The sequence below is a fragment of the Aulostomus chinensis genome, chromosome 2 (assembly GCF_037954235.1).
Source record: "Aulostomus chinensis isolate RoL2024-O1b breed Wild chromosome 2, RoL_Achi_v1.0, whole genome shotgun sequence".
In the NCBI taxonomy this organism is placed as follows: Eukaryota; Metazoa; Chordata; class Actinopteri; order Syngnathiformes; family Aulostomidae; genus Aulostomus; species Aulostomus chinensis.
In genome coordinates, this window is record NC_141321.1 from 26,164,359 (window position 1) to 26,191,546 (window position 27,188).

Genomic DNA, 27,188 nt, shown 5'->3' on the forward strand with positions numbered 1-27,188 from the left:
CCTGGACAGGTCACCAGTTCATCACAGGACCAACACATAGAGACAGACAACCATTCACACTCACAGTCACACCTACGGTCAATTTAGAGTATCAATCAGCCTCATCCCCTCTTGATGTCTTTGGACTGTGGGAGGAAGCTGGAGAACCAGAGAGAACCCACACAGGAACAGGGAGAACATGCAGACTCCACAGAGAAAGATCCCATGCTAGAGCCAGGGCTCGAACCCGGAACCTTGCTGCTGTGAGGCGACAGTGCTGACCACTGCACCACCATGCCACCCCCACAATAAAGAGCAGAGATGTTAATTCAATAGCATGTGACTTAGTATCAGAGTATAAGGATATGGTCATACAATGGGAATATACTCAAAGTGCAGGACTTTGGATGCAAGCTCTGCTGTTGTTATTTCCTCATTCTGATGATTCTGATTCCGATGATTTAGACCCAGTAATCTTGAATTGGGTGATGTCATTTGTCATTTCATGCATTTTGCCTTTGTTCTCTGTAATTTTCTCAAATTTAAAACCATCCCAAGTCACTAGAGTTCAAGGGCTTGAACACAACTGATGAATTTAATATGGAATAAAAACTGCGACAGTACAACGGTTTTATAAATGTTTGTGTATAAGGTTTATGAAGCCAAACACCTGGGAAAAAAAGACAATCTCGAGATGAATATGAATAAATCACACAATGGCCAATGAGAAAATCATAATGATGCCACACTGAATTGAAAACATAGTGCTGATGTTGCCATCTACTGGTTGTGCTAGTTGGTGAGGTTTGGACAACATTTGTGTTGCCATGTCGACAGTTGCCTGGGATACAGTTATTTTTGAAATATCTCAATGACTTGGAAGTTAAGATAAGTTCACAAAAACCCTTGCGAAAATGCTGGAGGTTTGTGACAAACATTAAGACATGATTCCGCTTTTTGCTGTTCAACAAAGGGAACAAGCAGCTTTTTATTTTGCAATCGTCATTTAGAGGAAGTTGAAGGGATGACTGTTGTCTGCCACCAGGTTAGCTCATTTGTTACAAATGGAAAAGATTTTTGCAATGTCAGTATTTTTTTTTCAGTTTTTAATTTATAACACATTTTATTTGTTACCCACATGAGTGAATCAAATAAGACCGTTTCACAGTTTTCAGCAATAATTCCATCTTGAAAATGTTTCTCTATGGTAAAAACATGAAGTATAAAAGGTAGCTGGTGCTTCTTGTGCCATCTCATCATGTTTTAAAAACAGTCCAAAGATGATTCAGTAACCCGATGAATACAACTTCCTTTTATTAGGATCAAGTTTTACAATCATTTAAGCATTTAATATACATATGATGTAATAATATATAGTACTATCAATCCTGTTTTTATATAAATGGGAGTAGATTTACATTTCAACATTTTTATAAATATTTTTTCCCTTTGTGCCTTTTTAAGAAATACATTAAACAGATAATTTAGCACAAATCGCTCACGGATAACCTTTGACATCCTGTTCATCTGTGTAGCAATTGATAGAAAATAAGCTTTATTTCAGACAACAACTCCTTCAAAATATAGATACCATACATAACGGAATATATACACCCTCACAAATGCATCACTCATTTCCGGTGTTAGGATGGTTTACTTTCACACATTTTGATTAATATGTCCATTTGATTTTTTGGCTCATCCAAACACAAAGAGCTGCTGGTCTGATTGCTGTGTATCTTGGAAACAAAGAACACCTCTCTATTGCCCTCACCTGGAGAGGTGCTGGAGATGTGGCGGAAGAGTTGCTGGATGCCTGTGTCATGTGAGGAGCGCCGGAAGGAGCGAGCAGCAAACATGTAGAGAACAGGGTTAACAGTGCTGCTGATGAAAACCATGGCTCCAGCAATAAAAATCATTGTGTCCCTGACACTCTCCACCCTTTCGGCTGCATCCGGAAAGCCTTCAATGGCCAGGATGATGAGTGAGAGGATGTTTCCTATGTGATGAGGTGTCCAACAAATAGCAAAAACCACCACTATGCTGGCAGTCAGGACTGTAGATTTGCGGTGAGACTTGAAACTCATCTGAGTGATCCGGCTGCACAGACAGCCATAGCAGACCACCAGGATGGAAAAGGGTATTATGTAGCCCACCAGTGTCTCTAGTAGCACAATCACTAGCTCCTGGGCTACAGAGGTGTAGTGACGGTACAAACAACGCTCCACATCAGAATCTCTCCCTACAACCTGTGTAGGGATGACAGGTATGCTGAACACAAGGGCAGCAGTCCACAGGACCAGAAGTATTTTACAAAGTCCTTTTTTTCTCTTCCAGTCAGCAGAGGCAAAGGGATAACGCACAGCGACAAAGCGTTCCACACTCATGAGGGTGATGAGGAAAACACTGCTGTACAGGCAGGCGTTGATCATGAACGCCATGCATTTACAGGAGACTTCTCCAAACACCCAGGAGTGAGCCAAGGAGTAGATCCACAAAGGCAGAGTAATGAGCACCAGCAGGTCTGCAACAGCCAGGTGGAGAATCACCACAACAGTGTGGGAACGCTGCTTGATGTGTCTGAGGATGGTCCAGATCACCAGCAGATTCCCAGGCACTCCAACCACGAAGGAGAGACCCAGGATCACACAAGCCACTACCATCCCACCTCCAGGAGCCATTCCCTCCTCAGAAGACAGCCCAGATGAGTGGTTCATGAGTGTATGCGCTGACAGTGGAGTCTGAATGAAAAGAGAGAGAACTTTGCTGTACCAGCAAGTCTTCACTTCCCTATAAAGAGAGACTGGACAAGAACGGGGTTTCCAAACAGGGGTATTTGAGAGTCAGAGGGTTGAATCATACATTAACCATAAGTTCAACATTTGATTTGAGGAGGTTCATGCGAATTCACTATAAATGACTGGAAGTGATCAGGAAATAAAAGATGGGAAGAAGCGATGCGATGGGATGAGAGACGAGAAGGAGTGACATTATAAATATAAATAGGCAGTTTAATGAAGATCTGCATCATAACAATATTTATTGAACTTCCATATTATACTTTCAGTTGCTGTTAGATGGGAAATAAGTAACCATGATAATTTTAGGTTATAAATGTCCAACTGCCCAACCATGTGCTTGTCATGGTGCTGTAAACAAAAGTAAATAAAAACTGAAGGTCTTGTTCTTCAAACACATTTTTACTGGGAATTTTACATGAGTGCAAAAAAAAAAAAACATTTGTGTAAAGAGTAACATTTAGGAACGCGATGAAAGACATGAGTTTACACATGGCAAATATCTGCTCAGTGACATGGACAAGGATTTAGGTTGAGTTATTGCTTCACAAAGTGACATATTATGAATTTAATATCATTGATTATTTGAGCAACCACTAATACAAATATCCCCTCTGAATATATAGAATTTTTTGGCGTTAAAAAACAAAAAATAAATTATAATCAACACAGAACAAAATGATCACAATTATGTTTTCATGTTTTTGACAACCAAGAACAGAACTAAAAACTGACAGGAGGAAATAATGTCTCTGCACTCGTGGCTCACTCCAAGATCTCTGCTGTCAGCACTACTTAACAATACAGATACAATATGCTGTTGACCGTTTACTACAGAAATGTCACAAGAAATGAAAACATATTTACTTGATTGTATCTTTTTTTTATTATTATTTTGACAAATTGACACCCCCCCCCCCCTCCCCCAAGCAGCACAGTTTCAGTGTTTCACTGTCAGACATCAGCTCTACCTGTGTCTGTGCTGCCCCCTGGTCAGTCTGTTGTTGTACTACCAGTTCCCTCACTGTGTTGGTGATGGCGTCTATTTCCTGGAACAGCTTGACCAGCTCAGACTCCTTGAAACTTCTTTGTAAATTCCTTGCAAAGAGGGTACATAACACAGGATTGACTGAGCTGCTGAGTAAACAAGAGCGCCGGTGCTGAAGACAAAACCCTTGGCACACAGACTGAGCCTATTTTTAGGACGCAAACCATATCAACAATGTTTATAATATGCCAAGGTAGCCAGCAGAGAGTGAAGGCTGTCACCACGCTGTGGATGAGAACCATGGATTTCTGTTTAGAGTGGAAACTCATTTTCCTGAGTTTGGCAGCCACAAGGTGATAACAAAACAAGAGAATGCTCAAAGGAACTATAAAGCCTCCAGAAGTCTCCAGCTATACGCAGGTGATTGTTAGGTAATCAGCATAGGCCCCGGTAAAACCATGCTCGGTTCCATCAGATTGATCCGAAGGTTCTGTCAGTGAGCAGGAACACCAAGAAGCAAAGCCACAAGCCACAAAATTATAAGACGTCTATACTGGTAATCTTCCAGCGCATCATCACAAACAGATGGCAAATGGCTAGAAATCACTCATAAGAGTGATGAAGAAAATGCTGCTGGACATGCACACAATGACAATGAACACCAAGATATAGCAGAATCCAAACACCCAAGTGTGCACCAGGGATTATATCCAAAGAGGCAGAGTAATGAGCACCAGCAAGGCAGGATGAGCACCACAGTATGGGACCGGTGCTTGACGTGTCTCAGGATGGTCCAGATCAGTGCTGACAATGGAGTCTGCATGAGCTGAGAAATGCTGCTCCTGCAAATGCTTGCTTCCCTTTGAGGATGAAATGAGCAGGAGCAAAGTTTCATGGGACAATTCCAGTCATCCATGTATGATAAGTTGTTAGTTAGTCAACCTCCCATAGAATCATCTGTTGTTACAACTAATAACATTATTTCTGTGCAGTTGCTGAATTGTGCAGTTGCCTAACCCTGGACTTACTGTTCATTGCCACGACTGGGCAAAGCTCTTTATCAAGTATAGCAGAAGGAGACTCTCAGGAAGAATGTACAGAATCCATTCAGTTGCATTTAATGATTTACTCTGGATGGCAAACAGTGGTCAAAGGTCTCAGACTTCACTTGCAATGTCTTACATTCTCAATTTCATCCTGAAATAATGGGTTGTTTGACGTTTTGTGTTATGAAGGTTTAATGCTGCATAGTTTTTTGTTTGTCTGGTATTCACATTCATTATCAGTAGTTGGTGGTGGGGATTTGAGGTGGGGGGGGGGGGGCAAGGGGGAGTAGACAGACTAAGTATGTGATTGGCACATCCAGGCACTTCTTTGGACAAACATGAATGCTACTAGTATACTAGTACTACTACTACTACTACTACATTCAACAGCAACGCCTAATTGAAAAGAAGGATGCTATAGGGAACATTTGCCACTCCATTTAGCTACTTAGAGGCATGTGAATTAGAATGTAGCCTCTCATGGGAAATTAAGGAACATTTAGAAGACAAAAGTAGTGGTGAACCTAGAGAGTGAAGTGAAAGAACATATACTCAAGTAATGTGCACAATATAAAAATAAAAAAAATATGACCTATCACCTGTTGGGATCATTATATCGAGGGCACGCATTTCTACGGGGAACATGAAATGATAAGACTATAATTTGATTAAACTGTGACTTTAATGTGGTTATGACGTTGTTACAGTGCGCATGTTAGGAAGCCTCCTAGCCTGCTGCCTGCCCTGCTGCTGGCGAAATAAACATGACGATGTTCTCTATACAGCAGCAGTAAACCCACAGCACTGAATACAACACTGGAACTGTGATACTGTATATGAGAGAGAATCCGATAAACAGTAAGTGGTGGTTTAAATACGCGCTTTACCGAGATATTACGGGTTTGATTTCTACTGCTTGCTAAAGTAGCTAGCTACGTAGCTAACATTACCTTGTAAGCTAGTATTAGGTAACGTTATCCTTGTAAATAGCTAATCTTTGGGGCGTGAACACTAAGCGTTACCTCAGTTTGGTTATGTTTTGCCATCTTTTTATGGGTGATAAACCGAGCTCAAGATCAGCAAGAGCGTGATTAATTTTTAAGTTTCCGGCACCAACTACGTTAAGTTAGTCGTGTTTAGGTACTAGGTGCGGCTAACTTCGTCTAACTTCTTCTCTGGCTAAAACGTCGAATTTCTGCCTGAGCTGGCCACGTCCAAATAAATGACGATAAAGTCACAAGACCAGTTAGGTGGAATCAGCTAGCAAACTCTACATGTAGCGTTAGCTAAATTATGTGAACGCTGAGTTTAGCAAAGTTTGGTCAACGATGGCTAACTAACGTCTCTTCCCTCAGGTTGTCAGGGGTTTCGTTTCGGGACAAACATCAGTTTCTCAAGTGAAGAACGGGATTGTAAACACCGCAATGCCTCTGCTATTTTTGGAGAGGTTTCCTTGGCCCAGTCTGCAGACCTACACAGCAGTGAGTGTGGCTCTGCTGGTTGGCAGCATCTTCAGCGCCTACACTACTGTAACTGACCCAGGGTTCGGGGCTCTGGAAGCTGACGAACCACCAGCTCACTCTGAAGTGGATCTTGAACATCTAAATAATTATATTAGTAATACAGAACTAGCCACCACTGTCTTGTGGTATCTGGTCACTGATAGTCTCTTTGTATGGGTGAGTGTTTTTTTCAGACATATCACAATACATTAACGGATAGGATAATGGCGTTAACTCACCAAAGCAAATATTCTCTCTCTCTCTGGCTCTCTCTCCCTTAGGTGTTAGTCAACACGTTCTGCTGTTCATTGATGTTAATTGCTAAAATGATTCAGTATGTGGTGTTTGGCCCTCTCCGAGTCAGCGAGAAGCAGGTGAGTCCTGACCTCCATCTGGAAGCTCAAACAGTAGGGGTGCGTTTGTATTCTGGTTTGGTGTATTTATATTTGTATATTAGAAGAAGAAAAAACATCTCAATTATGAAATCACAATGCAGAGGCACTGACACTGTGCTGAAATGAAAAAAAAAAAAAAGATAAACATAGTCATTTTGCATTTATGGTGAACATAGCGTTTTAGCCTGTACCTGTCTCTGTAATTTCTCAGCGAGGGCTAATGAGCCATCCATTCTGCGTGTGTGTTTGCACACCTTGCGAACTGTGGATACACACATTTTTATATAACCTTTGCCTCCCTGTTGGACAAAAATATTGCAGTTCACAGGCACATTGAACTGAGGTTGTGACTTGAATGGTTCGTTGTTGTTTTTTTTTTTTTAATGGATTGGCACGACATCTCTAAAGGTCTCTGTTCTCTGTCAAGAAGAGGCAAGTGACCTGAAATGGGAAGCTGCCTTCAAAGCTTTTTTTTTTTTTTAATTTGTCTGTCTTAACCAAGTGTTTTTGTCTTGTTTTTACTCCTCAGCACTTGAAAGATAAATTCTGGAACTTCATATTCTACAAATTTATTTTCATCTTTGGAGTATTGAACGTGCAGACAGTGGAGGAGGTGGTCATGTGGTGTTTATGGTTCTCGGCCCTGGTCTTTCTTCACCTCATGGTGCAGCTCTGCAAAGACAGATTCGAATATGTAAGTTTCAGCAACCACGCCATGTTAAGTGTTTTCTTGTGCTACAGAACATACTTTCTATGGATCAGGGTTCTATGAACATTTGAGCACATTAGCAGATGAGTTGACGACACTCACCGAATGCACTTATTGGAGTGGGAGAGTGTCAGAGAGTGACATAGATTGAGACAAGGGGGAGAAGATGGAAGGTGCTCTACATTTGTTGCATGCATCATTGCTTTAACTTATCTATAGCTGACTTGGCCACTGGTTTATTTCTTCTGACTCAACTATTTTCTAGGATATTTTCATCTACGATGTCATGGTAAAGGATACTGTTGTCATAGGGACAAGGGGATCATATAAACATAGATTCTCTGGCTTATTAGAGCCAGTACCTGTAAGGGTAGTATTACTATAGAGGTGTCAGTTACAAACTGTAAATTGTTTTGAAATTGATACCACATTCGTATGTAATGTTTGAGGAGAATTTGAAATGACCAGTATGTCAGCAGGTATAGGGGTCTTCCCCATGTACACAGTTAGGAATCGTGTGGATTTTCCACTCATTGTGCATATGTCTTCATCACGAGAGGCCACTCTCTGGTGTCTCATGTCTACATTCTGGGTTGCTACCTTGGTTTATTTTAAGAAGGACCCAGAGTAAATGCACATTTTCAAAAAAAACTCGCATTTGAGGGACACCTGATGAACGTACTTTCATTTTTTATAAAGGGCTCTTGTTTTAAAGGTGTACTGAGTGTCCCCCAAAGGTCTGAGAGTAACCGTACTCTATTTGACTCTATTAATAGTACTGGAACTGGTATGTTAGGGCACTAATACACTTTTAGTCACTACATTGACACGTGCCTGTATCAGATTGTGTTCTGCGCTTTGGGGAAAACAGAATATCGTATGTTGCCTGTGATGTGTATCAGGTCATCTGGCCTTGCTGTGCTCAAAAAAAAGGGTTCATTTAGTGTGTTTGTCACTGTTTTGACTGTAGAGTGATCAGCATGTTTTTTATATTCTGAGTAGAGGTCCACAGGTGTGACTTTCCCAGGTTCCTTTCAAACATTTAAACTTCCAGTTCCAAACTACAGACAGTTGTTTTTTTTTTTTTTAGCCCTCCCAACAAAATGGAGGCTAAAGGTCTGTCTAATGCACATAGTACGGGTTAACAAACAGTATCATGGAATCACAATATCTAATCCTGGACTGACACAGACATTAGCCCATCAGGTGTGTGTTCTGACTTCCTTCTTGTGTCTCTTTTTAGCAAAGCATTATAATTTGCATCAGGTTGTCCTAAAATGTATTCTGTACACTGTTTCTGTGTTGCTATCAGTTGACAATCTTAAGTAAAGAGACAGCGAGAGATTAAAGACACCGGTAGCCTAAAAATGTGGAAGGGAAAGGTTCCAAAAAAAAAAGAACTGTGTTTGTGTAAGACACTGAGCCCGATGTTAATGTGTGTGTGTGTGTGTGTGTGTGTGTGTGTGTGTGTGTGTGTGTGTGTGTGTGTGTGTGTGTGTGTGTGTGTGTGTGAAAAACTGCTGTCCGGTGTAAGGGAAGTTGTATACATTTTTAAATTAGCAATATTCCTTTTTAAAAATATTTGGTTTATTTTCATTGAGTTTGTTTCAGATAATTACATCCAAGTGCAACATTTGTAGTAATACAGTTTTTTTTTTCTATTTCTTAAATGCCAGAATTCTCTGGAACTTGAAAATGTTTTTTTTTATTTAGATTATTTTCCAAAGAATCATTTAATTTGCCTAAATGTTTGCATTGCCTGAATTACATCACAGCAATGGCCTGCATGAGTAACTGGTCACTATAATGCAAAATATCTCCAGAAAGACAAAGGAAATACACCCAAGAAACCTGAGGACACAAGAGCTACTTTGAGGACCAATCCTCTGATAACTTTCTCTGCGCTCTGTTTACAGCTGTCATTCTCCCCATCCACTCCCATGAACAGCCATGTGCGAGTGCTGTGTTTGCTGGTCTCCCTGCTGCTAGACTGCTGTGGCCTGGCTGTGGTGTGTGGTCTGCTGGGAGCTTCACATGGCTTACACACCCTCTCCTTCATGGCAGCAGAGGTAAGAGGCACATTTCTATGGATATGGAGTTATGTTTTGTGAAAAATGTATTTTTACCAGACTTTTTATGTGACGAGGAGCCTGTCGTCAAATGAATATGCATAAGATTTAAGGTTACATTTCTCTTATCATGTTCTCTTTATTCACAACCAGAACACAAGACATATCTTGTTTATCTGTGTACTTTTGTCTTTAGTGTCTGCTGGTGACTGTGCGAACAGGGCATGTCATCATGCGGTAAGTCCCTTTTAAAGCCTACTTAAGTCATGCATGTGGGTGACACGTGCACGTGGACTCTGCAGATTAGCATCAGGGGTAGCCTTAGCAACACCATTTGTTTCCCACCAGTTTCATTAACACGTGAATGCGTTTCTGTTGTCCCATTGAGGGCAGTTAGGACTACGAGCAGCAGGCAATGCTATAACTTGTTGAATCCCTCATAGCCACACGCCCACACATGTAGCTTGTTTGCTTTGTTCTGATGAAGTGGCTAAAATGATAGAAGTTTAGCATTTGTCCACGGTCCCGTTTGTGTTCACACAGCAGCATTTCAGCTGTCCGAAGTTATAAGCAAAGGGGAGGAAGAAGGATTTGCCTCAAGGAGATAACTGCTGTTTCCTGAATCACTTACTCACTCACAACAGGGAGTTTTATGTTGGGGACTATGTTTGAGCTTGTGCAAAATTTCAAATCAGTTTCAGACAGTATTCGGATCATTTTCTCATCCCAGGTCAACATCGGTTGATAAAATCTTAATTCATTAAGCTGCATGCAGCACATCATTCCACACAGCCACTGTCTCTCTCTTTCTCTTACAACCCAACAGCCATTTATTCTTTTGTCTGACACGGGTTATGTAAGCTGAGAAAACAGACCAGACGACAGGACAAACAATTAATTTAATGACAAAGGCTCAAGAACGAATAAAGAGCTTTGGCCACTGCAGTGGATGCAAAAAACAACAACATAGCACCATAGTAATAGTGGAAAATAACAAAGCAGGCAATGACACACACACACACACACACACACACACACACACACACACACACACACACACACACACACACACACACACACAGTATTTGCTGTGTTCTTGTACCATTTAAACTTAATCATCCTCTTTGTTACTTAACTTCATTTTTTCCCTTCAGTTCTCGTATTCATTCTGGACTCGTGCTGCGTGACCCACCAGTATTACTTGTTCTTCCTGCAGGTACTCCATCCATCTGTGGGATCTGAACCATCCAGGGACTTGGGAGAGTAAGGGAACCTATGTCTACTACACTGACTTTATCATGGAGCTGGCTATGCTTTTTCTGGACCTCGTGCACCATATTCATATGCTGGTTAGTTGCCTTGTGATTTCATTAGAATTAAATATTTTCCTGCCTCTTTTTTTCCCCTCCCCTAACTTTTGTCCTCTCTTGTTGATATTTCTTTTGTTAGCTCTTCGGGAATATCTGGCTGTCCATGGCAAGTCTGGTCATCTTCATGCAACTGCGTTATCTCTTTCATGAGGTCCAGCGTCGCATCCGCAGGCACAAGAACTACCTCCGCGTCATCAACAACATGGAGGCCAGGTGATAATAAACTTTGATTTGTTGTGGGTGTGCTGGTGCTGGTGTAACTTAAAAGGCCATCCAGCGCCAGCGGTGTCTCTCCATCCAGCTCATGCATGTTTTTCCATTGTCCATCACTAAGTTTACATCCCTCAAGTTGTTATGTTTTGTCTCATTCATATCCAAGTTTTTTTGACTGCCGCTCTTTTAATTGCATCTTCTTCACTGTGCCCTCCTCTTCTACAGTGGTAGAGGGCTGAATTAACGTATCACCCATTGCTCATTTTGAACACCTAATGTTAGCATAACAGCAACAGCACCAATGAAAAGTGCATAAATTTGCTTTACAGAATTGTTTCCTGTCCAGCGTTTATGCTCCATCTCACCCAGGGTTTGATGAGATTGGCTCTAGCCCCCTGTGACTTTGTAGAGAATTAGTGGTTTGGATAACGAATAAGGTTTTTTTTTTTTTTTACTTATATAAACTTAAGTTTTTTTTATTTCCGGGTCTCTATTCTAGATAAGTATTTTCATTAAATTTTATTTTCTCCCATTAGTTGTTACTTACTGAACGTTTTTGCAGATTTGCTGTTGCTACTGTTGAGGAGCTGGCTGCCAATGATGATGATTGTGCCATCTGCTGGGATACCATGCTGACAGCACGCAAACTTCCCTGTGGACATCTCTTCCACAAGTAAAGTGACTCATTCTGTTGGAGTTAATGCTCTAGAGTTATCCTTGACCAGTGGCTTCTCGTTGATATGTTGCAAGTCTATCATTCTGAGCAGATGGCTTAATTTGAGAGACAGACATTGACTACTGAAATAGTTGCAGCCAGTCATGCTCCGTCTGCTGTCTTTTTGCAATGATGACTAATGTGTATTCAGTATATAAAGATAAAATGTTGTCTTTAACAGTTTTCTCAATCCACATGCCAGGGACTCAAAGCTGTTGAAAGGGATTAGCATTGATTATTGATAAATGAATGCAGTGAAATGATCCACAGCAGCACAGTGGTGCAGTGTTTAGCACTGTTGCCTCACAGCAAGAAGCTTCCAAAAGACATGTAAGAGCTGATTGATACTCTAAATTGACCGTATCTGTGGCTGTGAGTGTGAATGGTTGTCTGTCTCTATGTGTTGGCCCTGCGATGGACTGGTGACCCGTCCAGGGTGAACCCCGCCTCTCACCTGGAGGCTGCTGGGATAGGCTCCAGCCCCCCCCCCCCCCGACCCTTAACAGTATAAGTAACAGAAAATGGATGGATAGAGAGAGGATGTTTATTGGAACTACAGAAGCACTGCAGGTTCTGCTTGCTGAAACCTTTATACACTGTTACTCTTTTTTAGAAATAGATAAAGTGGTATCAAGAGTAAAGCATAGATGTTTTTCACCAATCAGGACCAGGACTAGAGTCAGTTGCACCAGTCTCCCCAAGAAATGTTTTCACAGTCCCACTCAAATGTTGTATTCTAAATAGACACAGACTACTTCTTGAAAGACATGCCACATTTATAACTAAAACTGTCTGCACATTATTGTGCGTTTCCAGCTCTTGCTTGCGCTCCTGGCTGGAGCAGGACACCTCGTGTCCCACATGTCGTACATCCCTGAATATCAGTGGGGATGGGGGCCAGATGCGAGGCCAACAGCAGGGCACTGGTTTGGAGGACAACATTGGTCCCGTTGGAGCGCCTGCAGATGCAAGACCACATATCAATCAACACAACCACTTCTTTCACTTTGATGGTTGGTCAAACACTAAATGAGGAGAAATCTGCTGTACACAGAACATCTTTGATAATGAATCGTGATGACCTCGTATTCTCCCACAGGATCCCGCATTGCCAGTTGGCTGCCCAGTTTCTCTGTGGAAGTAATGCACACTACCAATATCTTAGGCATCGCTCAGGCCAACAACTCTCAGCTCATGGCCATGGTGAGTTTATTTACAGCTGATTTATTGTTTTTCTTAGATTGAGAAGCAAGTATGCAGATAATAATTGAAGTTAGAAATGATGCCAGATATACATATGTATATTTTCTCAGCAATTTCTTGTGTCAGAGTTCATTCCTATAGAATATCACATATCTTGTGTGTCGTGGCCCACATGCTGTTAACTTCATTACTTTGCTCATGTAATAGTAATACTTCTTTATTGATTGGAAACTTATTTACTAGTAATGTATGTTATTGACCAAATGCTTGATTGTGACGTGCCCTCATGTCATCAGGCCCATCAGATCCAGGAGATGTTCCCCCAGGTGCCCTCCTACTTGGTAATGCAAGACCTTCAGTTGACCCGCTCAGTGGAGGTCACCACTGACAACATCCTTGAGGGACGCATCCAGGTTCCTTTCCCAACACAGGTCTGTCAGCTCAGATTCGTGCGTGTGCTCAGTCACTGCCTGTGAAATGTCCAACCTCTCCTGGGGACAAAACTTCAGAAAGAAGGAAAAACTTCTGATTTTGTGAATCTTGATTTGCTCCCACACAGTGTTTCATATTACATTTTTTTGGCTTTGTTGAATTCCAAACTACAGTGCAACCAACTGTCTTTGATCATGTTTGTGTTCCTTCTGCAGGCCATAGAGCGTGGCCCTCTACAGGTGAACTCTGCAGCAGAGGAGCAGGCAGGCCCCAGCGGAGCAGCTGAGGAGGGCCTCAGTGAGTCAGACAACATGGAGGTTAGAGGTGGTCGCTTTTCAAAATCCGCTGAGGAGAGACAGAAGATGCTAAAGCAGAGGAAAGAGGAGATGATCCAGCAAGCACGCAGGTTGGTACATAGACCAGGGAGGTGATTTCTATTGAAAATAAGTTGGTTTTTTTTGTTGTTTTTTTTTTTGGTCTGCTTTCACCAATATTGAGCATTTTGTTTTTATGCTCATATCTCAACTTATGCGTCTATTACTTATTTATAGGAGATATCTGAACAAGAGTCCAGAGGACCAGGATGAGGATTTGCCTGGACTGGAGGAGGACAGCATCCTAGAATTAGACTCGACAATGCTGAGACGTACAAGCATGGCAGCAGCTGCAGAGAGACGCATGCAACAGGACCCTGCACCCTGATACACAGAATGACTCCGACTAAAGAGTCCACCACATCATTATCCCAAAAGGCATGACAGAGCTTTTTCAATCTTTCCCCATTTGGCGCACAGTCAACATTCATTATGTATTCAAAACAAGGCAATTAAAAAGCATTACAAACATGGCCTTTGGACTTCTTTTAGGCTGCCTAAATTAGTCGGGCCCGTTGTTAATGGGCCCTGCATCCCCAGCCGGACTACTTGGAGAAATGTATAAATTGATGGGTGCAAGTGAAGAAACGCAAAGTGTCAGTGCCCTTTATTTACGTGCCACACATCGCGAGCACCAGCCTCAGTAGAGAGAGGGCTCTGATCAGGACTGGCTGTCAAACATGATCATGCATAGCATTCAGAAGAAGTCTCATGAGATGGTGTTGAAGGTGTCACTAGAAGTTTAAGCTGTGTTGGTCCCTGTTTTCCTTTTATGACGCTTCTTTTCCACATTTGTTTTGCTTTGGCTCATGTGGGGGGTGGGGGTGGGGGTGGTTTGGGGGAGCGTGGTTTGGGGGGGGTTCTTCAACCATATTCTGTGTTGAAAACTCATCTGATGTTTTTGTGTGTTAATATTTTATGAGTTTGAACTGTGAATTAAGTGTAGGTGAGATGAGAATATGTCTTTATTCTTACCGATGAGTAAGAGAATGTCACTTTAGTATTTTTCAGCCTTTCTGTCAAACATGAATGTTTTTAATGCTGCAAACAAAGTGTTTTGACCCACCTGGGTTTCTGTATGTAGTTTTTAATATCATCCATTGCATACATTTTTCATTTTCTTATTTAACAAGTGAGGGAGTAGACGTGCAAATTTTTATTTCCTAACACTCTTGAGACGTGTAGGCAACAAGGGGAAGTATTACATTTTATACAATGATGATGTAATTTTCTCACTTTTTCATATGAGAGGTCCTTGAACTGCGATTTTCTAACATTAAAATTGGTGTTCTAGCCTATTTGTGCTACGCCGTTTTGCCACACTCTCCTGATGAAACTTCTCAGATGAGTTGCAAAACCCTCTAAGTGTTACCAGCGAGAAGCTTCTCAGAGACATTTTTGGGTTCATGTAATTGTGCAGCCTTTGTCTACTCCCAATTAGAAATCCTGATTGAATTATCATACCAGCTAGGAACACAATCATCCTCTGCTCAGCTGTCATATTCCGGCGATGTACAGCGGTGATGCGGCCTATGATCTGTTGTGGTATTTGGCAAATTTCAGTGAATCTGTAGCAGGCTGGGGGGTATCGACAGTCATGAAGACAGAGACTATGTATTATAAGCGTTTAATTTCTTGTGATTACATTGCGAGGAGAGATCTGCATGAATCTAGCGAGTGCTTTTTGTTTCCTTCCACATTATCCCAAAGACCAGCCCGGAAATCTTCCACTAAAAGCTGAATTGCTTGTTTGGTGGTGCTGTCAGAAACAAGTATAGGATTTAGATTCTGAAGAGTCAAAATGTCACTTTCAGTTGGACTTTGGTATTCAACAACTTGATATCCATGATATTCTGTATTTCCCAATTCATGGGTTATCTTTTATAACCATTTATCAAAACTGAAAAACTTTTTTTTTGGACTGAGCTTTCCTGTATTTTTGTGCCTGATTCAAAGAAATGGTTCAGTCTTGGATAATTTCTGTAAATCTAGTTTTTGTAAGATATATTAATATGAAAGACACACTCAATAAACAGAGCTTCTACAGCTTTTTAATAAGTGTTATTGACTTCTGTTGCCCCCCACCCCCCATTTCTGCTTGGATTTTCTTTGTAAATATAAAACCAGAGACTGAAAAAACCCCAAAACAAAACAGATGTTTGTGCTTTCTACTTCTTTGCAACTGCCAACCAGTTTGTATGCTGTTAGAAATTCAGTAATTATAGCCATTATCCAAAATACCAGGGTGTTTTAGTTATGCAGAAAAAGTAATGTGAAGCTGTTAATGCTGAAACAGTTAGAAGGCAGAATTCTTTAAAAAGTAGAACCGGCAGAAGGGAGCTGTCATCAAATGTCTGAATTAATAAAGTTTATGATCTCAGGGAGAACTCCCACAAATAGTTTACTATTAAAATGTCAGGATAAAATAACCATTTTCACTTTGAAAGCAGTTATATGTCAGATGTACAGTAGAACGGTTTCAACCCTGATGTGAATGCGTCTATTCATGAATGACGTCATTGAGCCGCGCCCCTCAGTTGGTTTGCCACGTCACACAGACGGCTCATGTTCGACGGAAACAGTTCTCGCAAGCACCCACGCAGGATGTAGTCCAACCTAAAAGCCCACTAGCAGTGAGTTACTTTGGTTGTAGTGTAACTTTTCTCAGTTTGGGATTTGAACTGGAACGTCTGCTGCCGCTTGGAGTTCTTCTGGTAAGTAGTTTAACCAACTAGCTCGTCTCTTAGCAGGCAATGCTAGCTAGGCTGCTAGCTACATGTAGAGATGCGAGAAAATCAACTTACACATGATATTTATTAAGGTTTAATCGTTTGTTCTTGAACATTTGATATGACAGAGTTCGCTATTTCGCCAGCGTTGCTTTATTTTGCCACAAATAGCCAACTTCAGCCACTTAGCATGAGAATTTAACAGTGAAACACAATTTGACTTTTAACATTCTCAGTAGATACACTTCCCTGTCAATTTATTATGACAACCCTGGAATAAACCCCCTTCATGATAAGTTTGTATTGGATGTGTTTCAGGGCGCTGTTGCGGTCAGTGGGCATTTTGGAGGCTAAAATTTGGGGGGCTGTTGAGTCGGACCGGGGTTCATAGAGTTCCTACTATTTCTTTGAATGGTTGTCAAATTATGGTAGCATATTTTTTTGTGTAACTTCCCCTCGTGATTGGGAAACGACAGTTTTTAAGTGATTGATCGATTTAGATTCAATATGTTGTGATAGTAATATTTTAGAGGCCAATATGTTATGCATATATCATGTTATTCCTGTTTTTTTTGTGTGCATCTATTAAAACACAATGTATTAAGTTTTAGAATCAAAATTGCTGACTTAAATTAGCATTATATAAACATTGATAATCGTTCACAAATTATAATTATTCATGTTTATGTCTTCAGTCCCCTTATTTTAAATTTAAATTTATGGATTAAGTCTTCTCATGTATTTAAAAAAAAACACCAGATAAAATTTTATGAAAGAATATCAGGATTGTGAGGGGAGGAAATGGCAAAAATGCCTTTAATTGGCCAAATTAAGTTTTATCACTAGAATGTGTTATTGTGTTCTGCTGCTATGGAAACAAGAATTAAGGGAGGAAACTTGTCATAGGGTTATGTTGCAAATACCCTGACGCATCCGTTACAAGCTGGCTGACAGAGCTGTTACCTGTGGGATGAGCGCTTCTCATGTTACATACCTGGGGTCAAGGCCTGGACCGTATCCTGGAAAATACTCCTATAACGGATCAACCTCCTAGTGTCGTGTAAGGGAATGACTATCGTAATTCTTATGTGGGTGTGTGTCTGTATAGGTGCCAGCTGGCTGGTGACAAATGTTCAAAGTTGTATCGACAGGTCAAAGTTCTGTGTGACACAAAGCAAACATGGAAACAGCTTCCATGTATCACACTCTCTACATACATGGGTGTGTATCTGCCTGTGGAATCAGACGTCTGTGTGTGTGTGTGTTTCCTAAGCAGAGATTCTGGAATGCTGCTGGACGAGACTCCACTCTTTGAGCCCTCTCTACTTCAGGAGTTAGACTGGAGTAACAACACTGTGTCTTTCTCTCCCCACATCTCCCCCTCCAGCCCAGGGGAGGGTCTGGTGCTTCGGCCCCTCTGCACGGCAGACTATAACAGGGGTGAGAGGACGGGTGACTTATATTACAGTACTTGGTTACAGATTTAATGTCAAGTGATGAATGAGAACATTTTTATGCAATGTGGAGGATGAGGATGTTTTCATTGTCCCCTGCTTTTCAAGGTATTGGATGATCGCAATTTAATAAAAACATAAAATTAATAGCCCTCAAGAGATGGAGAGAACAAACTTTGATCTTATTCCCCAATCATGTTTTTATGTTTCAGGATTCTTTAAGGTTTTATCTCAACTAACCCAGACAGGTGACGTCACACCTGAGCAGTTCATAAGTAAGTTCTACTAACCACTGATATTAAAAGCAGTTAAGCACTCCCTCATTTTTAAGTTGTATTTTATGGCAGTTCCCATTAAAGCAGCAGAACCTAAAGATAAAGACCTGTACCCTCAGAAAATGTACCTTAAATACAAATCAGAATAACAAAAAAAAAGACTTATTATAAACATAAAAGAATTCATGTTGTCTGTCGGCTTTCAGAAAAGTTTGACCACATGAAGAAGACGGGAGACTACTATGTCATCGTGGTGGAAGACACTCATCTGGGACAAATTGTTGCCACAGCCACTTTGATCACAGAGCACAAATTCATTCACTCCTGTGCGAAGGTAGAATATCTCTGCAGACAACCCGTGTGTTTAGAATTTAATGTAACTGTCACATCTTTCTAGGTTTCTTTAGTCCATCCTCCCCAGCGCCAGACACGCGGATACATAGCCTTCTCTCATGCATTAAGGAGACCGGCAGAGACAAGCTGTCTGTTAGTTAGCTTAGCACAATGAATGGTGGTGGGTGCGAAGTGTTAGCATGCCTCATGAAAAAGCCAACAAATAAAGTTCGAGATCGTGATTGTTCCAGAGACAATTCTCTTCATCCTCTCTCCCAAAGTCAGCCATGATTCCCTTATGGGAATCCCAAGTTACAGCACAGCTTTTGAGATCCTGGCTAAAATCACTACACCCAGTGGGAAAGTAGTTCTGATTGTAAAATTTTAATGTCTCACAATTCTAAATGTCACAATGAATGTGCACAACTTTAGTTATATTTAAGCGACAACTGTTTTTTTTTTTTTTAAGGAAAGTGTATTTGATGACTTTTAAGGAGGTATGCTAACATTTCCCATCCACTCCCGTTAATTGTGCTAAGCTAGCGAGTATTCAGCTGGGAGAAGGTCATCTCGCTTATCCCTCTGAGAAAATGGACAATAAGATAATTTCACAAGAACTGTTTTCTTAATGACTCCTTAACATGATGGATTTTCACTTGTTTTTTTTTCCCTAAAGGGAAACAAATAAAAATCAAAGTACTTTTATTTGTAGAGAGGCCGGGTGGAGGAGGTAGTAGTCAGTGATGTGTGCAGAGGGAAGCAGCTGGGCAAACTGTGAGTAGACCTCTGTGAGGCGAAAACAAAGACACGTTGTTGTTGTACTTAATTTCTAATTTCTGAAGGAAAAGCATTTGAAGAGAGGACACGTCTTGTGATTCCTGCTGATTTAATCCGCTCTATCTTCTGTCTCCCTCTAGGTTAGTTTCAACTCTGACTCTTCTCAGCAAAAAACTGAATTGCTATAAAATCACACTGGAATGTGCACCCAGAAATGTGGCTTTCTACCAGAAGTTTGCATATGCTTCTTCGGATGAGACTTACATGCAGTGTCGCTTCTTTGACTAAGGACAAAAGCAGCTTTAAATCTAGGTTTTGGGGTCTGGACCACACCTTTTTACACCCACTGATGTCAGAACTTGCACTGACTGTGTTCTTAAAATTGGGTGAGCTGTGCCTGGGTGCGTTTGTGGTTTGGGTGAAATCTGTAGAAGAATTCCTGAACACTCATCATGATTTCAGAAAACTAAACAAAAACATCTGTGGAAGCCCTCCACCCTTTCGGTAACCATGGCTACCTCATTAAGGTGGAGCTCTTCTGTTCTCTCCCCTGACTATCTGAAGAAAGGAGTGTCGTCGTCGTCGAAAGGAATGTCAGTTACTGTAAATTAGTCAAATTTTGTTACACTTTGAATTAGTCAGTGGCATAAACAGAGAAAACTTATATCTTCCACAAATGTTAAGCTGCAAACATTGAAGAAATCTAGATGGTACCGAATAAAGTAGATTTGAGCAGAAAGCTTCAAGTTTACGACTAAATTCAGTTTGCTAGCACAGATGGTTCAGAGGATGGTTCAGCTTTTGTCTTACAGGTCTGTTTTGCATTAGTTTTTGAAGGCATGTCACCAAAGAAACAACCTTTTCCTTTAAATGTGATGAGGGCATTAATTTGTTTTCATGTTGTGGTGGAACGGACCCGGGCTCATGGATTATTTGACATTACTGTTGCAGAGTAATTATTACGGTACAAGACTTAACATCCAGGATATTCATAGCGAACGAATGGTTTGTATTTTGTGAAGGAATTCATGAAGATTCTGAATGTTTTGGATGACAGCGATGATTGAATCAGGACTGGATAAAACTGCAAATTTTATTTAAGTTTTTGTAGTTTGGGAACAGGGGGACATATTTAATGTAATTTATTTTAGAACATGTAATAGGAAAATAAATTATACTATGATCCAGTGTTTGCTTTCCTGTGTCTCTAAATGAAGCATAAAGCGTTTGAGTGTGCGTATGCACGTGTGAGCAAAAACCTTTCGAGTTCAAATGAGCCGCAGCTCCCGTAACAACTGTTTGATAAATAATTTAAATAACTGAAAGTATCTAAATTGAAGCAATTCCTTTTTAATGTGACTGTGTACCATTTTTTGTGTTTGTGACAGGACAATGGTGAGGTTCTGAAGCACACCACTAATATAGTAAGTAGGCTCAAATAGTCAGACATGATTTTATTATGCATTGTTATTTTTCCATTCCTCTAGCCGACATGAAGCCTGATATTAGTCCATAATCCTATTACTCCAAAATAAAGGCATTAGCTATCCCTCTTCAAATCCTCCAATGGGCAACATCCTTGCTACTTTCCCTTTTGCCATCTGCCCCCTTCTGGTCATCTACACAAATTCAAGTATCGAAAGTGCATTATTGCAATACTGTCCCGCTGCAAATGCAAAAATGCTTTAAATACTATAAAACTGCAAAAAATCTCATCAGTGCATACTGCTCAAAATAACAAGTTATCAAATGTACTCATTCCCATCTGAAGTCCATGTCTCAGACATGAGTGGTCCCCCCCCCACCCATCCCGCCCCCACCTAGAAAAAGTTCAAATATTTACATTTTTAATCCCATTAAAAATGTAAAAAAAAAAAAAAAAAAAAAAAAAAAAAGAAGAGTGCACTGCGCCACACGGTTAACTATAAGCAAAGCTCATCCGTTCTGTGCTGCTGTGACCTGCATTGCTCCAAAGTCCTCGTCTTCCTCCAGGCTGCGCTTCTGGCTTCCTGTTCAAGACACAAGGATGAGAGTGACTTCACTTCGAAACATCACAAGCAGGAGGTTATTTAAGTGACACATCACCCCCCCCCCCAAAAAAAAACTGTTCTGCCTTTAAAGTACCCAAAAAGAAACTCTGAAGAGCTTTGTCTGGTGTAATCCACGTCTTTTATTCAGCCTTGTGTTCGACGTGGATTGTACCAGACAAAGCTCTTCAGAGTTTGTAGACGAACACAAAAACATTCACTAAATCTTTACAAAAGTTGATGAGACAAGTTGGCTCAGCAGGACAGGGTACGTGATGACATACAGACCTGGCATTCCAGCTTGTAAGGAGAAGGACCTGCCCAGCTGCATTGGTGACATCATTTTTATGGTCAGTTTGGCTAGGTAGATCGCTTCGTACTCCTGGGAGACAAGCAGGGTTGAGTACAGCCGTAAGGGTTTACATTCAGTCTTTCACGTACAGACATCATCGCACATTTGTACTGCTTGTTCAGTACTGAGCTGCTTTAGCACGTTTAGAACTGCTGCTCTGCCTGAGGTGGAGAATGTAGGTCATACACCACATGTACAAGGTTTTGGTGGAACCCTAAACTTACCCTCATCTATTTCAGATAAGGCAGATATTTCTGATATTTTCAACTTGATCACCATGACCAAAAAAATGTGCTGACCATCACCAAATACAATATTTTCCAGCATCTACAGGGATTGTGCCGTTAACACAACGAGGCACCTACATTCAGACTTTAAATGCAATATACATGTGCAAACATACACATGCTTGTCCTAAAGGTTACACTGGTCAGAAAGAGTGGTTAGCTACATATGACACAGGAGACTAAATGACCATATATCATTACAGCAATACAGCACCATACATCCTCTTTCACTTACTCAAAAATCAAATGTATTCTAGATGAAACGTCTCTCAAGACCGTGATTACTGAAGAGTTGTCAGATACCAGGCGGCCTGGGTGACTCTGAGTCATAACACACGGTCTAATAGTGACTCCGTACCTTTGTCTGTGCGTGTGTATAAACTTCTCTATTCCTCGTTCATCAACAAACAGAGAGAATATTGAGTCCCCAACCGTGATCAAACCAGACACATATGCATTGTGCAACCTGCACACCAATTTAGCTTCTATTGTTTACTGATACAGAGACAGTCAGGCTGTGCAGTGCCGACTAATAGATTAGAAATTCTGGAAAAATTACAACGGAATCAGAATTCAAACCAGAGTCTTCACCTCACCTGCAGCTGGTGCACAAAGCCCACGTTGGGGTTAATGCAGAACCTCCTCTCCTGGATGTGACTGAATGCATCCCTGAAGATAGCACAACAGAGGATTAGATGATGAAGAAACACACACACACACACGCACGCACTCTTTTAATATTTCTATGACATTGTTTGTGTACTTGTGTGTTGTGGAAACACACACTAAGATCAACATGTACATGGCTGTCAGAGTACTGGTGCTTTAAAAGGAAAAGCTTGCGCTTCTATGACAAGAACGCATTTAAAAATCACACTTGACAACCATTATGCTGAATTGTCTAAGGTAAAGCACTAAACTCACCTGTATTTCATTCCAAATGTTTCCATAAGGTATGCAATCACTAAGGCAGCACTGAAAGAAAAACGACAAAACAAGAGATAAACATATCGATATTTATTATCTACATTAAAATACATAAATATGCCCCTTGCTGCTCTGAGATAATAAACATACAAAGGTGGACTAAATTCTCTCATCAGTTGTTTATAATTATACAATGTTGTTTGATACCAGTATTGGTATTGCAAAGTAAAAACTGCTATCAGAACTGTGATACTGAAACCAACCCAACTGTACCTTCTGGAGATCCCTGCATTACCATGAACCAGTACCTTTCCTACAAGAACCACACCAAAAACAAACTGTTGCAGTGATACTTTTTTCAATGCCACGTTGTTACAACGAAAGATTATAGAAGCATCCTCACCTCCCGTTGCTAAGCAGCTATCAATAAATTCTTTAGTCTGTCAGGAGGAAATGTAAATTAGATAAAACAGAAATGCCAGATGGTTCATTAACCAAAAAGACTACCACGAAGGGTGTAAATAGACCGTGTCAACACTCACTGTAGGGAAAAATCGGATTATATTTTCCACTGGATTGTCAGCAATATCTAACACAAGGTATCTGCAAAAAAGAGGTGAAGGTCAAAGACGAGCAAGAAATCAGTGTCGCTCGTCTTCAAACTCCTAAATGCGCAACAGATGTTAAAGTGATGCCGGTGATGGGACGAGATGTTACTCACCTAAATATATGAGGGAAATTAGGTTTGATAAAATTGGCTTCAATGTCTTGGCGGACACACACGATATGTGTTATGCCCTGTCTCTCAAGAATTGGCAGCTAGGAAAAGAGAAAGAAGGATAATAAACCCCAAATACAGTAAAATCTAATCTAACATTTCTCTTCATTATACCAGCTGCAAATATATAAATACTAAAATCAAAATTAATAGTACAATTATTTAAATTGAAAAAAAAAAATTACCTTGCTTTTCATTGCAGCAGAATAAGGACCTAAAAACAGTCCAGGCAAAATCTCCTGAAAACACAGAAACAGCAGTGTCACAGGAACCGTCGACTTCATTCTGTAGAATGAAGCTGGCGGCCGACGGCTGATATTTACGACTTGGGCTGTATAATAAAATCAATACAGCAAAAGATCCCAACATTCTTTAACATGACACAGTGCTGATATTCAATCCCCCAGAGTCGGTGTTGAATCCTAAAATATGGTGATAAAATACATCACCGTGCATGTTGTGGCAGCTGTAGTCAACAAGAAGGTATGGAAGCTACATTTATCGGCTTGGCAAATATTGTTTTAATTTGGAACAGAAACTTTGAACCAGATATTTAGGACTCATTTTGTCCATTATCAATAAACTATGATGTGTTGTAAATAATATTAAGACTACCTGGTATGGCAAGTTGGAATCTCATTATTATTTTCAGTAAATTATGTATGAGTATTGCAATATGTCTTGGACACTCGTGTGAAGAGGGGGCGGAGCTGTCAACCGATCGCTATCTGGTGGTCAGTTGGCTCGGATGGTGGGGGAGGACGCCCCCCAGACCTGGCAGGCCCAAACGCATTGTGAGGGTCTGCTGGGAATGTCTGGCGGAGTCTCCCGTTCAAAGGAGTTTCAACTCCCACCTCTGGGAGAGTTTCGACCATATTCTGAGTGGGCCATGTTCCGTGGCTCAATTGTCGAGGCGACTGATCCGAGCCGTGGGCATAAGGCGGTCGGTGCCTATTGTGCCAGTAATCTCAAAACTCGTTGATGGACACTAGCGGTGAGAGATGCCATCAAGCTGAAGAAGGAGTCCTATCGGGTCTTTTTGGCCCATGGGACTCCAGAGGCAGCTGATAGGTACTGGCAGGCCAAGCAGTGCGTGGCTTTGGCGGTTGACGAGGCCAAAGCTGAGACATAGGAGGAGTTCAGCAAGGCCACGGAGAACGACTTCTGGATGTCTTTGAAGAGATTCTGGACCACCATCTGCCGTCTCAGGAGGGGAAAAGGGTGCTCTGTCAACACCGTGTTTGGTGCGGGCAGCGTGCTGCTGACCTCGACTCCAGATGTTGTGGAGGGAATACCTAGAAGACATCCTCAATCCCACCGGGATGGTGGTTCCCCTTTTGGAGAAGGGGAACCGGAGGGTGTGTTCCAACTAATGTGGGATCACATTACTCAGCCTTCCTGATAAGGTCTATTCGGGAGTACTGGAGAGGAAGTTGCGTCAGATAGTCGGATCCAGGAGGAGCAGTGTGGTTTTCGTCCTGGTCGTGGAACTGTGGACCAGCTCTACTCTCTCAAAGCCCAACCACTCTACATGTGTTTTGTGGACTTGGAGAAGGCCGCCTGATTCGGGCGGGAACTGGGAACACCTCAGGATCCCCCGTGAAGAGCCGGACGAAGTAGCCAGGGAGAGGGAAGTCTGGGTATCTCTGCTAAGGCTGCTGCCCCCGCAACCCAACCCCGGATAAGCAGAAGAAAATGGATGGATAACAATGTGTTGTATGATATGATACCACAACGTTCCGTGATATCCCAGCGTGAGCCATGTGTAATGACATCTGCCATATAGTGAAAGTCCTGCCAGTAGCCATGTTGATATCAGTACATAGACGATCAGATCCAATGTCTAACTGATAGATGTACAAAAAAGACACTTCTCAGCCTGGACTGGGTCCAGTAATCACTGGACCCCCAAAAGAGCTTCTAGACATACAGTACTTGTGTGTAATTAAGTCTGGCTTAAATCAAAATTGATCAATATTATACTTCCTGTCCAATACAATAAGCCCCTTCCCTTCTTTTGTTACTACAAGAACATGACTGACAGGCTAGACTCTTTACCATGGAAACCTCATTTTGCCATGGTAACGTGCTGAGAAGACGAGGGAAGCGGATCTCCATACAAACACATTATTTTGAGCCTACTTATTTGTGTTACCATCTGAGCTTTCAGGAGAATTACATAATTGTTGCTCGGGACTTTGAAATGATAGATCCCGTTACCGCTAGCTGTCCTGCTATCAGACGTAGGAGGAATCCACTGCCAAGTCAAAGACCTAAGACATTAGTTTACCTCCAGCTAATGTGACAGACACATACCTGCATTTCTCGTCTCATCGGATAAGCCCAGTCCTGAACACAGGGATTTAAAAGCAAGGTTAGAAGATTCCGATTCTTTGTTTTACTGCTAAGACAACTGTTGAGGATCTGTCAGCCACCAGAATACCAATTTACTATGTGACGTGGCTAGGAAGCTAGGCTAGTCAGTGCTGGCTAGGAGAGACAGCCGTTTTTTGTTTTTTTTTAAAGAATAGTTATCGACAAAAAAATGTTCTGATAGGTTTGACAGGTTCAAAATGATGAATTACAATACTGAAACACGGAATATTTTCCGACAGAGTCTATAGCGTTGTTGTAGCTGGCAGATAGTAAAGGCTAACTCAGGTTAGCTCGGCAGACACTCTGGATATCGCAGGCTGCAGAGCTCTCACCAGAAGATCCTCCTTGGTCGCGGGCAGAGACGGAAACTGAAGCTTATTCTCCTCTTCCATTCCGCAGTGTGTTCGGGCACCGCCCGCCCGGCTCTACGCTCGGAATCGATGTTGTTCTCACGGCGGGGTTAGCTGGACAATCGATGGAAGTTGTTGTGAGGCTCCACATGCATGTCCGCCATGCTGTCCCCTGACAGATGTGTCACGTGATCCCGCAGCAGATGGCAAACGGTTCGCGTGGGGAGAGGGGAGAAAAGAGAGAGCAACGGTGACACCTAGTGGTCAATGTATGAATTGTCTCTCAAGATACGTAAAATTTACCCAGATTCAAACGAGCCACTGATTACGGAATCATTTTATGAACTGGAAAAGGAGTGTTTCTAATATAAAAATATTTAGGATCGAGAGACCCAACATTAAAATAAATATTGAAATATATATATGAAATATATATATAATCATGTTAAATTTAACAAACAAACAAACAAACAAACAAACAAACAAACAAACAAACAAACAAACAACCTTTGTGCTCATGAGGTCTGGACTCTTTTGTGAATATTTGAAAGCCCCCCCAAAAATTGTGTGTGAACTATCACTTTAAGGTAGACAGACTTTTAAGGTGGACTAACTTTTCTCATTTGAGTGACAAGTCGCTCTTCAGAACTCAGAGAGCCTAGTGCTACATCATCCCAGGGGAAACAATCTCTGCTCTCCCACATCACACAAAACCTGAGAGAGAAGCTTT

At 41.3% G+C, this 27,188-nt stretch overlaps 4 protein-coding genes and 1 pseudogene across 6 annotated transcripts; 2 read left to right on the forward strand and 3 right to left on the reverse strand.

Annotated features, from left to right (window-relative positions):
• Positions 1 to 935: 935 nt before the first annotated feature.
• On the reverse strand, positions 936 to 2,857 carry LOC147269599 (leukotriene B4 receptor 1). Its single transcript, XM_086195298.1, has one exon. The coding sequence runs from the start codon at positions 2,694 to 2,696 to the stop codon at positions 1,623 to 1,625; it is 1,074 nt and encodes a 357-aa protein (XP_086051424.1). The 5' UTR covers positions 2,697 to 2,857; the 3' UTR covers positions 936 to 1,622.
• Positions 2,858 to 3,845: 988 nt separating this feature from the next.
• On the reverse strand, positions 3,846 to 4,588 carry LOC147269600 (C-X-C chemokine receptor type 2-like; annotated as a pseudogene).
• A 921-nt stretch (positions 4,589 to 5,509) lies between these two features.
• LOC147269601 (E3 ubiquitin-protein ligase AMFR-like) lies at positions 5,510 to 15,851 on the forward strand. Of its 2 annotated transcripts, none has more exons than XM_086187687.1 (14): positions 5,510 to 5,669; positions 6,167 to 6,490; positions 6,595 to 6,687; positions 7,238 to 7,402; positions 9,334 to 9,486; positions 9,683 to 9,723; positions 10,703 to 10,835; positions 10,936 to 11,069; positions 11,632 to 11,742; positions 12,601 to 12,797; positions 12,884 to 12,987; positions 13,284 to 13,418; positions 13,635 to 13,825; positions 13,971 to 15,851. In XM_086187687.1, the coding sequence occupies exons 2-14, from the start codon at positions 6,236 to 6,238 to the stop codon at positions 14,119 to 14,121; spliced, it is 1,863 nt and encodes a 620-aa protein (XP_086043813.1). In that variant the 5' UTR covers positions 5,510 to 5,669; positions 6,167 to 6,235; the 3' UTR covers positions 14,122 to 15,851. The 2 variants fall into 2 exon arrangements, with proteins under 2 accessions (XP_086043813.1, XP_086043822.1); XM_086187696.1 differs by lacking the exon at positions 5,510 to 5,669 and adding an exon at positions 5,823 to 6,056.
• Positions 15,852 to 16,330: 479 nt separating this feature from the next.
• On the forward strand, positions 16,331 to 20,568 carry gnpnat1 (glucosamine-phosphate N-acetyltransferase 1). Of its 2 annotated transcripts, none has more exons than XM_086187721.1 (6): positions 16,331 to 16,507; positions 17,796 to 17,962; positions 18,189 to 18,251; positions 18,458 to 18,585; positions 19,297 to 19,358; positions 19,502 to 20,568. In XM_086187721.1, the coding sequence occupies exons 2-6, from the start codon at positions 17,809 to 17,811 to the stop codon at positions 19,647 to 19,649; spliced, it is 555 nt and encodes a 184-aa protein (XP_086043847.1). In that variant the 5' UTR covers positions 16,331 to 16,507; positions 17,796 to 17,808; the 3' UTR covers positions 19,650 to 20,568. The 2 variants fall into 2 exon arrangements, with proteins under 2 accessions (XP_086043847.1, XP_086043856.1); XM_086187730.1 differs by having other exon boundaries at positions 17,799 to 17,962.
• A 621-nt stretch (positions 20,569 to 21,189) lies between these two features.
• Positions 21,190 to 26,661, reverse strand: styx (serine/threonine/tyrosine interacting protein). The gene is made up of 11 exons (XM_086187709.1): positions 26,441 to 26,661; positions 26,049 to 26,081; positions 23,918 to 23,971; positions 23,676 to 23,773; positions 23,497 to 23,557; positions 23,358 to 23,394; positions 23,228 to 23,267; positions 22,952 to 23,002; positions 22,624 to 22,696; positions 21,677 to 21,770; positions 21,190 to 21,370 (listed from the first exon to the last, which is right to left on the reverse strand). The coding sequence occupies exons 1-11, from the start codon at positions 26,498 to 26,500 to the stop codon at positions 21,297 to 21,299; spliced, it is 675 nt and encodes a 224-aa protein (XP_086043835.1). The 5' UTR covers positions 26,501 to 26,661; the 3' UTR covers positions 21,190 to 21,296.
• Between the last annotated feature and the right edge of the window lie 527 nt (positions 26,662 to 27,188).

Coding starts and splice junctions, on each gene's coding strand:
- LOC147269599 (XM_086195298.1), bottom strand. CDS start 2,696: ATGAACCACTCATCTGGGCTGTCTTCTGAGGAGGGAATGGCTCCTGGA.
- LOC147269601 (XM_086187687.1), top strand. CDS start 6,236: ATGCCTCTGCTATTTTTGGAGAGGTTTCCTTGGCCCAGTCTGCAGACC. Junction 9,724..10,702: donor ACAGGGCATGTCATCATGCG/GTAAGTCCCTTT, acceptor TTCTTCCTGCAG/GTACTCCATCCATCTGTGGG. Junction 10,836..10,935: donor TGCACCATATTCATATGCTG/GTTAGTTGCCTT, acceptor TTCTTTTGTTAG/CTCTTCGGGAATATCTGGCT.
- gnpnat1 (XM_086187721.1), top strand. CDS start 17,809: ATGCTGCTGGACGAGACTCCACTCTTTGAGCCCTCTCTACTTCAGGAG. Junction 17,963..18,188: donor CACGGCAGACTATAACAGGG/GTGAGAGGACGG, acceptor TTTATGTTTCAG/GATTCTTTAAGGTTTTATCT. Junction 19,359..19,501: donor GGGAAGCAGCTGGGCAAACT/GTGAGTAGACCT, acceptor GTCTCCCTCTAG/GTTAGTTTCAACTCTGACTC.
- styx (XM_086187709.1), bottom strand. CDS start 26,500: ATGGAAGAGGAGAATAAGCTTCAGTTTCCGTCTCTGCCCGCGACCAAG. Junction 23,395..23,496: donor TAATCCGATTTTTCCCTACA/GTGAGTGTTGAC, acceptor TCCTCCTGACAG/ACTAAAGAATTTATTGATAG. Junction 22,697..22,951: donor ACATTTGGAATGAAATACAG/GTGAGTTTAGTG, acceptor TGCTATCTTCAG/GGATGCATTCAGTCACATCC.